Source organism: Solanum verrucosum, unplaced genomic scaffold (assembly GCF_900185275.1).
Source record: "Solanum verrucosum unplaced genomic scaffold, falcon-dt-bn FXZP01000253.1, whole genome shotgun sequence".
NCBI lineage: Eukaryota > Viridiplantae > Streptophyta > Magnoliopsida > Solanales > Solanaceae > Solanum > Solanum verrucosum.
The window spans coordinates 2,904,581-2,918,633 of NW_026019984.1; the positions used below are offsets into that span (position 1 = coordinate 2,904,581).

A 14,053-nucleotide genomic window follows, 5' to 3' on the forward strand; every position below is an offset into this window, starting at 1 on the left:
CACAAGGTTAAATGTCAAAAATCGAAAAAGAGGGGAGGGAAAAGATGAACACCAAGAAAATGAAGAAATTTTTTGTGAATTATTAACCCACAGTCTCTTCCAAAAAGAACAGCACCATACAAATAATCTGGAGAATTTTATGCGTTAAGCCGTCCCTAATAATTGAAGGGATAGCAGAGAATTCGACTCGATCAATAAATACAGTACAAATTCCTAAAATACAGATATAGAGCATTAGAAAGCAGTCTCTATCTAATAAATAATAATAACACATGGTCATGATATATGCACACACCAAACAAAACTATAGTACACCACAAACAAACAAAAAAAACAACAGACAGTCAACCTGCAGCTGTAGTACACAAAATACAACGCATCCGAGGGGTACCTGAAGAAGCATCTTCTTCTTCATCATCGTCATCACTGCCATTATCAAATTCATAATATGACGTAGTGCCCTTAGAAGAAGCCCCAGCCTCTTTTTTATCGCCGCCAATGGAAATGGTGGACTCCATGAGACAAGTTGTATGGTAGGCATGACAACAAAAGAAGGCAATAATTGATACGTTCTGTAGAGAAAATGGATCAAAACATATGCAACACCTTCCACCTCCTCTGGTTTTTGACTTGACCTCCATGGATTTCATACTCATGACTCTCTCTCCTAAATGTGAAGCCCTCTGCTGATTTCTTTTGGAATGTGCTTGATCAACGTCCTCACTCAAACATATTGCACGCTTTGCTTCCTTGTAGTATTTGACTAGCAGGTTGACACAATCAGCCTGGCAGTAAAATCAAATCGTCAATGGAATCACTTCATCATAACTTGCAAACAAAAGCATATCTTATATAAGATACTGTGGAAGGTAGGCTTACAAATAATGTACCTTGAGTATGTCATTACATCCATGTCTAAGAGAAGTTTCTGTTCTGTAATCAGTAACAATTTTGACCAAACGATCCCTCAGACTGCAATGGAATGCAATATTGCAAAACATTCAGATTAGTGCTAAGAGATTCAAGATTAACTAACAGCAGTTCGCATCATAAATTGCAAACACAATCTGACTAACCTATTACATCATAAATACGGACCACAACATCCAATAAAAGTCGCAAAGAATCTAGAAATTAACATATGATGCTCATGGAAAACCAATATCAGGTCGAGTCACAATTATATTACCTCCCAGTGTTATCAAAGGCGAACAGCGCAAAAAAGCTCTAAGGTCCGTGGGGGCTTTAAGCGCAAAGCGTAAATAAAGCGTGAGCTTTAATGAAAAAAGGCGCAAAGGAAGAAAAAAAAATATAAATATATAGTCCAAGACTAATAACTATAAACATGAATGACAAATATATGACCAAAGAAACTGAAGAAAAATTATGATTAAGTGAAATATTAATTGTTTACTGTCACTTCTTCAGAAGAGGCTCATTGGCAAGGAAAAGTTTGCCTTAGAACCTTGATGACGACACTGAAGCCCACATAAAGCGAGGCAAAGCGCTCAACACGTTTTGAGCCTCGCTTTAGGGCTTAAGCACGCCTTTGACTACACTGTTACCTCCTCCTAGTTCACTATTCAAGAAGACTTGCCAGCAATATAAATATTTTATGCCAAAAGAATAAAAGCAAAAAACTTTATGTATATTGTTTTAGAGTCATACCCATGAAAATGTGAGAGTTTACTTAATCGACAAAACTTACCGAGGTATTTCCAAGCCATTGGGCAACATATTTACAATATAAAGAGGATCAAGATTCCCTACAGTATGCTCTAACAATACACCAACCTGTAAAAAAGTAAGGCAACTTAATCCAAAATACCAAACGTTAAAATAATGTTCATACAGTCTCCTGTGCTCTAACAAAGAAGGGAAAAAAGAAGGTGATGGTTTACCATTTCAGGCTTATTAAGACTTTGCTTAATCAGCTCATCCCAGAGTTCATCATCATGTTGCATGCTTACAAATTCTATGGCCTGCATGTGAGTAGTTATAAGGCTAGTCTGTTGAAATCCAGATTTGAAAAAGCAATATTAAGACTACAAATCAGCAAGAACCCACCTCTTCTATATCTCCCACTCTATTTATGATAATAGCAAGGGCCTGCTTTGCATTCCCCATTCTTCCAAGGATGAAAACTTGCTCCTTTAATAAATCTCTCTTCACGCAGATATCATAAGCCTAGCGTAGTTCATTAAAGAAGAAAGGTCAATAAGAAGAACAAAAGGCCAGAGACCGGGACTTGTCATCCATTCATTCACAAAAACCTTCTCAAGTGTATAATGCTGACTACTTCTGAGAAAGGGAAGCATCATCTTTGGATCATAGTCAGCATAAAGCTCGACCTACGAAAATCATAAACAAGGAGAAACAAAATCAGTGGACGCCACTATAGAATCCACAAAATTTAAGAATTAAATAATTTTTAAAAAAAGAAGCCCCCAAGGCCTAGCTCAAGTGGCAAAAGGTGGAGGATTTGTGACTTAGGTCGCAGGTTCAAACCCCACACCATGCAAAGCGAAGCCCGGTATTTAAGTGGAGAAGGATAGAGGGGCGGGCCCATTATCCACCGAGTTTAGAAGGCTGTGATTGGTCTAAAAGGCACCCGGGTCTCAGACGGATTTCTCGGTTATCAAAAAAAATAAAATTTAAAAAGCACCCATACACCAAGTAAATGCATATGCTTTAGAAAGCATGGACATAAAAGACATAAAAGACAAAAAAGAACACAAAAATGGGGCATAAAAACCTTAAGGCCTAAGGAAATACTTGTACGCCACTTTTGTTTTTTAGCCTGAATCAATTAGATAGAGATACTCTATGTTTCATGGATTCATCTATAGATATATTTGATGCCACAGAGTAAGTATTCATGACCTGCACATGAAGTTCTTAAATTTGCGTGTTTTGAAGAATTCATATGGATTATTCACAACCATGTCACACCAGTCTGACATGGGTACGCCAAGACAAATGACGGAATCAAACATAGGAGATATTTAAGATTCCCAAAAAATAAAGGCATGATATAGTTGAATCCACCATGTATGCGATGGTGAGAGCAAAAGCTAAAACCGAAACTTATAATGTGGAACACTGGAGAAAGGTTGTTTCAGGATAAAGATATTTATACGCATTAGCCAGGGCTAGTTAATGGAGCAGCTCTTTCTCGAGTAATTGAAGATTTATACAACGATCGACAAACAAGCAATTTCCAGACAACGTTGCTGAACAATAACATCAATGTAATGCATTAACTTTTCTACAGGTTCAGTAACTTCTAATCGGTTTGGACCCATCTTACCAATTTTGAGTTTGCCAAGGGCTTAGTGTCCTTGAGTTACCATATGGAAATGTTAAGTTAGTAATTAAACAAACAAATTGTCAAGTGGCACAAAATGAGATAAGGGCACCCACATGAACAGAAAGACACTGCATATACCTTCAATTACAATTCAAAACCAAAACATTTAACCCAAGAAACATGAGCAACAGCACAATTCTTAATTTCTCATGATAAAGGATGCATTGCCATGCCACATAGACCGCACCTACAAATTACCACAAAATAAACTTTAAAGTGAAAGCTCCCAGGGTGATTCTATACAAACCTGCATGTCATGGTAATCCCGTCCAGCATGAGGATTCACTTCAAATAGTGAATGAAGATACAAATGCAAAAGGTACCGACAATCACACTTAGTCTTTGCAGCCATAAGTTGTGACACCACTTCGGGTGGATGTATAAAGTCCCTATGCTGGATCAACAAAGGTATGGCACGCTTGCTGTCGACCATCATTAGTTGGACAACCTGTCAGTCCATGATAATTAGACAATCATAAGTGAAGAGTTGTAGAACCATATTATCTAACGTATGGCCAATATTATGTCCTTAAAGTCTCTTACTTCTTGTTTCAAGAATATCAAGAAGACAAAAACAGGATTTATTTCCTTCTAGAAATCATAACGCGTCGATTGACCAAAAAGGAAAAATAGAACAGAAAAGGGAAAAAGATAAAGTTGTTGTTTTCCATTAGAGCTGAATTACATCTTTCTCAACATAATATATAAGACAGTTACATAATAAATTCAACCAGTCTAATATGCATACCTTTTCACGCACAGCATCATGCAAATTATGCTTTTCAATGAAGTCAAACAGATCCGGCTTCATAAGCTGAAAGCAAAAACAATTGAACAAAGAGCGAAAGAAGTCAACTCCTTAACACACAATTATCAGCATCCTCCTCCAGGGTAATAAATTTAATACAGCACTGAACTTACATCCGCATAAAGAGCAAAAGCTTTATCATGTTGTCCCTCAATCACATATAATTCTGCTAGAGCCTACATGTTAAAGTAGCACGATAAATAAATGTACCCAAAGAAAGCGTATGTAGAACATAAAACATGAGCTGTAACTCCTTTGTACTTACCTCTTTGAGGTGACCAGTCATAGATGAGGTATTAAGCTGAGATTCTATAGCTGAGATAACAGGCGATGTAGAATAAATGCCAGGTGGCCAGGATTTGACAGTTGATACGAGATCCTTGTGAAAAGATGGATTTGTGGCCAAAGCAACAAGAGCTACCTAATGTAAAAAATGATTCAGCTGTTGAGTTTTTATTTTGATAAGGAATGCTTCAGTTGTTGACTCTCTTTAGGTGTGTATAAGAAATCATTCAAGAAACTAATGGACACAGTAGCAAAGTGCAGACCTCATAAGCTGTATCACGCAATGTTGGATTTTCTGTTGGGATGTACGGGACCAACACAGGAAGTTGGCGCAGATGTGCAAAATGGAAAACCCATCTGGAAAAGACAACCAGTTGCACTTCAATAACTAAAAGTATATTTCCAAGATATTTCATCGTTTAAAGGATATTTAAACCTTTCCCATGCGGAAGCTGATCCTCGCAACAATTTTGGACATAGAGATGCCGCTTCACCATACTTCCTTTCCACAATCAGATGATCGAGGTATCTCGAACCCACCTGATTTGAGTAGACAATTTTTGTGAGAGGAAAGCTATAATGAGTATCTTGTTAGTGGATATCCAAATTTAAGAAACATGATCAAGAAGAACAATCAATCATAAACTCAATATGGAAACTATCCATGTATGTAAGCGAGTTCTGTCACACAATTTTTATCTTTATCCAATACATTGGAGATATACCACTCAGGCCCTCAGGCAGAAACAGAGAGAAGATAAGGGTGGCATACGATAACTTAGAAACTTATCTTATTGATAGGAGTAGTTGCAGAGCACTTGTGGTGTGATGCACACAAAAAACACTTTCTGGGAGTAGTTGGGAACGTCCAAGAGAGGAGAGAAGGACAATAAATGATCTCAAACACAGAGGACTAGCTATTGCAATGTTGCAAAATTATGAAAGAACGGCCCAACCAAACGTGGGACAGAGTGGATTAATTAATAATAATAGAATCAGACACTGCAATGTAATGGAGGTGCAAAACAGCTTAATCTATCCAAAGCATAAGCATGGAACTTGATCCAGGCACACCAGGAACTTTTGGGAGGTGATATCATTAATCTAATCCTTGGGACAATTTTCTTTGAGCATTTAGAAATGCCATTTAAGAGGCATGGATAAAGTCAAGAAAAGACCATAATCCAACCTGAACATAGTGTTGCTCATTCTCTGAGTCAGGGAGAAATATATATCGGGGAAGTTGGAAGTAACGCATTAATACAGGATTCCTTAGGAAGGCAAAAAAGAAGAAATTTACTCAATAACACAAAAAAGAAGAGCGAAGCAAAAGGGAACTGAATTAAAGAGCACACTTATGAAAAGATGGTCATAGAGATGCCACTGGATAGTGCAGAAACACATTCTCAACAACTATAAAATGTTTTCTTTGTGGTGCAAGGAGTAAAAGAGCAAGACTCCATTAGTAACAAACTGATTTTGAGCATGGACTACAAAGGAATATCATGGAGCTATTATTTGGTAACCAAATTTGGCCATTTGGCCTAGTTGTAAGTTGGATACGGGAGAAACAAAGAAGCGACATTGTGAGTGAATTAAGAAAGACCAGAACTTAATGTCTCTTCATAATCCATATGGCAAGCAATTGCTCTAAACCTTTGACTAGCGACTTATTGCAACCCCCTAGGGCTTTGGTCTAGTTGTAAGAGTGCAGGTGAGAGTTAGGCGCATGTCAGGGGGTCGAATCCTACTGCAGACAAAAGTTTGGTATTTAAGTGGAGAAGAGTAGTGGGGTTGGCCCATTGACCACCAAATTTTGAATCTTGCGTCACTAGCCCCCCGATTTCTCAATAATATGTTTCCATACACTTCCTATACACGTAGAATAGAAAATGAGAATTAGAAAATGGTATGTGCACATAAATGGAAAGTACATACAACATACCCAGTGAAATCCCACTAAGTGGAGTTTGGGGAGGGTAGAGTGTACAACTGTACATGCAGAGTTAAAAGGATCTCTGAAGCACTAAAAGGTGAGAAGATTTTATGTTATTACAAAAAATAGACGGAATCCCCTGCAGGTCAGTACATCGCATAGGAAGTCAAGTCAGAAATATTTTTAATGGTTGACATAGAAATGCAAGCAAGGCATGATCACAGAAAGTTTCGATCTAGCCCTTCTTTTTTCAAGACAAGGAAACCCGCAGCCGCTACACTTTGGGTGCGCACAGGGTAAAACCCCCGCTCCTATGCAATAGCTCGCAAACCTTTGCTCTAGCCCTTCCCCATCCTTTATATATAAAAGACACACATAGAAGTTGTTGAGCATCATAGCAACAGATTAACCTATATTAAGCTGAACATATATGAAAATTATATCGGTTTAATGAAAAAATCAATATAAACCCACATTCAAACAAAATACCTCATCAACGAGCTCACTCCTTCCCTGATTGGCCTCAACTGCTTCTAAAGCTTTCTCATGCCATCCATGCTGGAGAAGCCAATTAATATGATCTTCTGTGTCCCTAACAATCAACCATAGAAGTAAAATTCATATTTTTTATCAATCAGCATTCCTGTATCTAAACAGAAGGGAGTGCCATTCTTTGGATAGATAGATGTTTTTTGATTGTTAAAATAAATTTGTTGGATAGATAGATGTTACTGAATGGAAATTCAACATCCATCTCTGCAGGCTAGAGACATAGGTATTGAGTTACTTTTTTTGGTATCAAATTAAAGTCCTTAATGGGATCAGACACTTTAAGGACATGGACATGCCTAGACATGTATAATACATTTTTCTGATTAGTGTATTCATTTTTAATTTCTGAGCACGTGTATCCTCCCTTTTGCAGGAATGTCCTACATTACCATACCAAATGAAACTTTGTTTGGCTCGTCTATTCACCACCGTATCCCTACTTTTCTGCTTGGCTGCTACCATGCTTCTGATTAAGGTTCTTCCTCTGCTACTACGCTTCTCTGTTCTCAAGTTCAAGCTTTCTTCTCCCCCTTCCTCCTCCTCCTCCTCCTCCTCCTTCACTAGTTTTTCCCAAACCACCCACCCTCCCTCCTTCCAAATTCAGTTTAATATGCTGCTTCTTTATTTAAATATTTCTCTCTGCTTTACACCTTTGTAGCCAATTATAGCTCCACAGTGTACGATTTTTTGGTATATGAATATGCTTAGAATCTTGAATTACAATAATATTAGGTGTTACTTGGATGCCTTCCTGAAATCACCAAGCTTTAACTTGTAAAATTTAAAGACAGATCACCAAAATGCCGCTATCCAACACAGAATATATGCAATTATGCATCATAAATGATAGGTTACACTTGAAATAAAAGGACAAAACCGGGCACTAATTGTTCAGAACAGATTGATCCTGGTAAAAGAGAGAGAAACCACAGCATATGCGGCAGATAACATAAAAGAACCTCGCTTTTCTTGGTGCATATGCATAATCACATAGGAATTGACATATGAAGATAATAAGAGAAAAGCTTTACCAACCTTGGCTTCGCAATAATCACATCTTTTGGGGACACAATGTAGTATAAGGGTTCATCACCAGCAGCCCACTGACCCCCTGCATAGCTGCTACCTACATCATTTGGTTATGTTATATTGACTCGTAAAAAAATTAATTAAGTGCACGAAATGAATACAGAGTGATGAAAACTTATAAACACTGAATGGTTACCTGAAAATGGAGCATGAGCAAGTGAATAATCTTTCGCCTTGTAATGCTCAAAGCCATGTACAGGGAGAGCATCGGTAGCGAGCTCATCATTATTCCACGTCACAACACGCACTTCAGGTCGTTGAGCATTTCCCTGTTGGATGAATTCACAAACCCTAGCAACTATCACCAATTACCCTTATTAAACAACATGGATTTCAGTAGCATTTAGTGGGTAACAAACAACGTTTAGGAGAACGTCCAACAGAGAAGCAAAAAGCCTTAAGGCATTAAAGCCATATGGTGGAGGCAACCAAATCTAAAACAGTTCATCTGTTAGAGAGCTACAACTTGTTTGGGATTGAGGCGTAGTTGCTGCTGTTGTTAGGATGCTACAAGGAACATGGCAGTTTGAGATGGCCAAAACTGACAAGGCTAGGTAGTAAAAGTGAGAATTAAATACATTTCGCTATTTAATTTTGAACTTATAGCCCCTCTACTTATAACTGAAGCACATAACTGTCTCAATTTATGCATCATAAAAGCATTAAAACAAATTATCCAAACAAACAGAAGCATACAAACACAAACCCCTCACTAATTGCATAAGACTAAATTAGTGTTCTTACCAGATGACCTCCTTGCCAGCCCTACTGCCCCCTTAAGATAACACTCTTTATATCTTTGGTCCTCCTAGTAGTTTTGATTTTATTTTATTTTCAGCCTCAAAAAAAATCAGAACTACTAGGAATGTTGTCCTCTTCATAAGAACAAGAATAGGCATCTTCGGTAGAAATGTCAACCAAGTCCATAAATGTAATAGAGCTTTGAGAATGTACCAAAAGTTGAGGAAGGTCATGCAACACAAAACATCTGGAGCAGGGTACAAATTTTAACCCAAAACTTTACAAGGACACAAAGACATGTAGTGGTCGATGAGAAAAGATTTTTTTTTCCTTTCTTCTAAAACTTAAAGAAAAAAGTACATTAATAAAGAAAATATAACTTAAACCAACAGTGGAATATAGAAGGCAAGAACTCAGCAATCTCATAACTATGTAAATCAACAAATGGATTTGATGCATCACATAGACGTGAAAATTGTACCAAAACAAGGTTTAAGCGACATAATATAGGTAGCCGAAAGACCTTCTGAATCATAGAGAGGAATCTGGTAATTATGCAATTACTTAGACCTCACAAAAGAACTTTTCTATTGAGTTTTAGGTAACAGAGATTTCTTCTTATGCCTCCTACTTCACAAAAGCCACTATCTCCCCCCTTTTCTCCTCTTCTCTTGCCCACAATGGTCATCATAGGCTCAGTTTTGTTTCTCAAGCGGTTCTTAATCCTAGTTGATAACATCAAATATGGTCAAAAATTTCAACGCTGAAGGAAATTCGTCTTCTTTTTTCCCTTGATAAAGTGGTGTTGGGATCAGAGATTGCGCACTCTAGAATCTCGATTATTCTATAAGGTACCTGCTAGCGTTCACCAACACTGGTATTAAGAGCCTGTTTGGATGGACATAAAAGTTGCTTTTAAGTTCTTTTCAACTTTTTGGAGTGTTCGGCAAAATTCAAAGTAGTTTTTAAGTTAAGTGTTTTTAAGACAAAAGCAATGCGTTGGGTTGTCCAACTTATTGTTTTTGCCTTATTTTAGCTTAATAACTGTTTTGCTTTGATTAATCTGTTAACTTTTTCATCATAAAGAATTATTTTTATCCAATATAAGTTATGCTCCCACACCTAAAAAGTGTTTTTCAACACTTGGAGCATAAATTAAGCCAATCCAAATGGGCTCTAACTCTGCCACCAAGATTTAGGCCGACGGAAAAGATCACCTGGGTTTTTTTTTTCTGCTGGAACTTGAGCCCTGGTATCCAAGATTGTGCATCCACTTCCATTGATCACTAGGTCACACTTTTGGGTGCAACAGGAAAGGAAATTCTAAGTGCATAATAGCATCAAAAGACTTCATTCAACAGTCTTGATCATTATGATACTGCAATTTACATTCACGTCAAGCACAACCATTTGAAGTCAAGGGTTGGCATCAAATAACGACAAAGCATTTTCCCTCAAAATATGTAAACCTCCGTAGAAGTGAAGCTTAGCAAGAAAGATAACTCATTTATAAACCAGAAAGGGCAAAATACGTTGACATTTGATCCAGCGGATCAGTTAAGTCCAGCATCAGAAAGAAGAAAACAGATACCTGTCTAGAGGGAATAGTGCTGCTGAAGTTCTTCTCTCCATCTTCTTCGGCAGGAATATAAGCTAGAACAACCAAAGAATCACCAAAAGGAGCAACTCCTGAAATGAAATAGCTGGTTTGAAAGGATGCCACAATATCCACCTGATTCAGACTAGACATGGTTATATACTTGTATGACCCATTCAAGCCTTTGTTCTGGTTTGTTTTTATCGATGCAATTTTCACCGAGGTTCCCCATCCAACGACCAAAACAGTGTCATCCTGAATGTGAATGTAAAACAATGAGGATTGTCCAGAATAATCAGAAGTAACAACATACACAACAACTGAAACAGAAAAGAGACAATTATGGTTTCACTTGCAAAATATGTTGGGAAACCTAAAGCAACACAGCAGTTTTACATTGCATGCAAATCTCTCATAACTACAATCAAATAATCAACGGATACAAACTTATACAACAGCCTTGAAACCTACCTGCCAAACTATATGAGGGACAAGAAGTTCAGGGTGTGGGCTTCCACGAGGTCGTTCAATGAAAGTTATGCGCTGATCATTGGCAGCATCATAAACTTTAACTCCTGCATCATTTGCCCAGGCAATGAGACTAGTCCGCCACTTCACTGCATGAACTGGACCTTCACCAGAGTGCAGAACCTGCCAAAGAAAGCCACATGAATGCAAATCAAGAGTTCCCACAATCTTTTCACGTTCATTCAATGAGAAAAGGTAAATCAACACTATGGACAAAAGACAAACCTGGTCCCGATAGCCCATCCACTTCTTCGCATTAAGATACAAATTACCAGCTAAACCACCGGTCACAAATCTTCTGGAAGCCTTTCTTGCATAATCTGGGTCTAAAGCAACAGCCTTCATTGGACGATGATACTCAAATTTCATCCTCTCATTAGTAAAAAGACTATTTATTATGACAGACCCATCATCAGAACAGCTTCCAATGTATTCACCTTCTGTGTCAAAGCAAAGATCGTTGACTGCAGCAGTGTGAGCCGCAAACTCTTTAACCTATGGCAGACAAAACTTCTTTAAGATTTAAGCAAGGAACAAGTGACTTCTTGATTTGGAAAACTTAAACCAACGAGCAAGAGCCTTGTTACGAATAGAGATTAGAGAAACATCCTGGTTATCTACTAAAGGAGATCCTAAACGATGTTTTTTTCAACAAGATCTTTGATTATCAAAACTGAAGTAACACAATCCTATTTGACTGCCACATGCAGATCTAAAGATTTACTCCTCATAACCAGTTGGTGAGATGATGCATTTTTTTAGTTGCTGGACATTATTTCTCAGTTATCACAAACTCGGTGGATAATGCCAGAGCACACAACAGATCTTCTTAGTTGCTGAACTAGGAGAGTAGGAGCAAACGCCAAAAGAAATGGTGTAATATAATACCACCTTGCATGTGGTGGTCAAGACAACACTCTATCCCTACAAACCTTCAACCCTGATACGCGACCTCCACTCCTTCCGATCAAAGTCATGTCAACGGTAATACAAAGTTGCGTCATGTTGAACAGTTAGTAGATTTTCTAGGCTTTTTGTAATTGCTGTAGTTCCTTTTGTTTTTCTATCTGAAATTTTTGGAGGTCTCCAACATATCCTTAATGCTTAATGCTGAGGAATACAACATTACCATTCTCAAAAAAAAAAAGAAAAAAACTTCCTAATGAAGGTATAGCTTCTGTTATAGATCTATGCATGTGTCTAACCTGATTCACTACTGCCCCATTAGTGTTCCTAAGTCTATGATATATCAACATTTCCTAAAGCTTCATATGACCCATAAGATTAATATCTGATAGTTCATACAACTTTGAATAGCCTGAAGCAAGGTATTTTCTTACTTGTTCCTTAATAAAACATTGAGTAGCTTGGTAGTCATATTAATCCAACCTCTCCAATGTACTTCCCAAAAGGGATAAGATCTAGACTACAAGCTTTTCAACCCTCATACTTTTAATGGCATCCTTTACTTCCACATACTTTATTCCATGAGTTCAACTAAGGTTTCTATCTTGCCTAAAATCATATGGGATTAGAATGACAACAAATTCATAAAAGTCCTGATACTCCTCTCCCTAAGTTGGCTGCTTCTACGTTTTTCTCAGGAAGTTGACTACTTCGCTATATTAAAAAACGAAAACAAACAAAAAGGAAAAAAAATTCCTACTAGTACAAAGAAGCAAATGTCTAATCCCCTCTCGATTAACTAGAAAGTTGTTAAACTATCTTTCAGCTGCACAGCAATTCCCCCCCGGATACTTTGCTCCCCCCTGAATACTTTCTCCAAATATGTATACAGTTTTTCTGGATTCATCTTGATGAGTATTTTAAGGATCATCATTCAAGGTCAAGAATCTGAGTCTAAAACTACATAAATCCATGGCACCACAAATTGCAGACTAAAAAAGTAAACCATTTGTTATTATTTTCTAGCCTCGAGTATATCACAAAAGTGACGTGCATCACACATCACTAGAGTTAATTTAAGCCTAAAAAGAAAAAAAATAATTCTTTTTTTATAAACATGATATCTGTACCAGCTCGTGCGCTCCTTGACTAATTCCACGGGTATACATGTCATCTAGCAACATGTATCTGGTAACTCTATCCATCAAAAAAAAATCACCCAGTGTTTTTGTGTCTGGAATTTGAACATGAAACCTCATTATTTCTGAATCTGCTTCATTGACCACTAGGCCACAGCGAAAAAAGAAAAGAAATTTTATAGGTTTAGCTATTGAAATGACATCTATCTGCTCACAATTCTCAAGTAAAACATAACCTCTAAAAATTAGAGTAAGTAAATTTTGCCTCGTCCTCAAGCTACTCGAATAAAAAAAATCAAACAATCAATAAAAGCAGAGCTAAAGTTGATAAAGCAGTTATCCTAAACGCATTTTGACCACTGATCAATGTTTTCCAGCTAAATTCTATCACAACAGTAACATAAACCTCAGTCATGAAGTCACAAAAACTCAATGCAAAAAGGAAAAAATTATCACCTGATTGCCGAGGAAATCTAGAATGTGAACGGCTCCACTGTATGTACCAAGGGCAATCATTCTCTCGGCGACGGCAATACATGTAGCAGCATCGCTTGAAAGAAGCGATTGCACACTGCCTCCCATCCTCTGATACTTGAGCCTTGGTTCATATTCATCTTCTTCTCCTTCCTCTTCTTCTTCATCGGAATATTCTTCTTCGTCGTCCCTCTCATCGTCGCCGTCGATTCCGTTATCCGATAACTTTCGTGACATCCCGGAACTCCGTTCGCCGGAGGAATTGTACAGCGATTGCCGAGTGGAGATCTGTAAAGGGGAGTAGCTTTTTGGAGTTTCGGTGCTATACTTTTTTCGTGGGGCGTTTGAAGAGAAATAAATAAATAGAACCTTTTGGGGGTTCGCCCGTTAAACAATTGATTAAGTAAACATTTTAACTGAAACTAATAAAAGTATTATCCTAATATAATTTTCATGAGAAAATGGCCAAAATGGTCCTTAATGTATGAGGGTTGCTTTACTTTGATATTTAGTAGGCGTTTGGCCATGCGATACCATATCACGATATGGTGTTGTGAGATGGAATCAGCGTTTGGACATGCAATTTTACGCTGATTCCATCTCATGATTTCATATCATGAGAGGTGAT

The 14,053-nt window shown here is 37.6% G+C and overlaps 1 protein-coding gene across 1 annotated transcript; it reads right to left on the reverse strand.

Annotated features, from left to right (window-relative positions):
- Positions 1-88: 88 nt before the first annotated feature.
- LOC125818413 (vacuolar protein sorting-associated protein 41 homolog) lies at positions 89-13,747 on the reverse strand. The gene is made up of 19 exons (XM_049497932.1): positions 13,408-13,747; positions 11,132-11,401; positions 10,850-11,029; positions 10,373-10,633; positions 8,177-8,309; positions 7,987-8,077; positions 6,889-6,991; positions 4,900-5,003; positions 4,727-4,820; positions 4,444-4,599; positions 4,292-4,354; positions 4,119-4,184; positions 3,618-3,818; positions 2,274-2,351; positions 2,068-2,187; positions 1,902-1,982; positions 1,709-1,794; positions 891-972; positions 89-785 (listed from the first exon to the last, which is right to left on the reverse strand). The coding sequence occupies exons 1-19, from the start codon at positions 13,660-13,662 to the stop codon at positions 345-347; spliced, it is 2,865 nt and encodes a 954-aa protein (XP_049353889.1). The 5' UTR covers positions 13,663-13,747; the 3' UTR covers positions 89-344.
- Between the last annotated feature and the right edge of the window lie 306 nt (positions 13,748-14,053).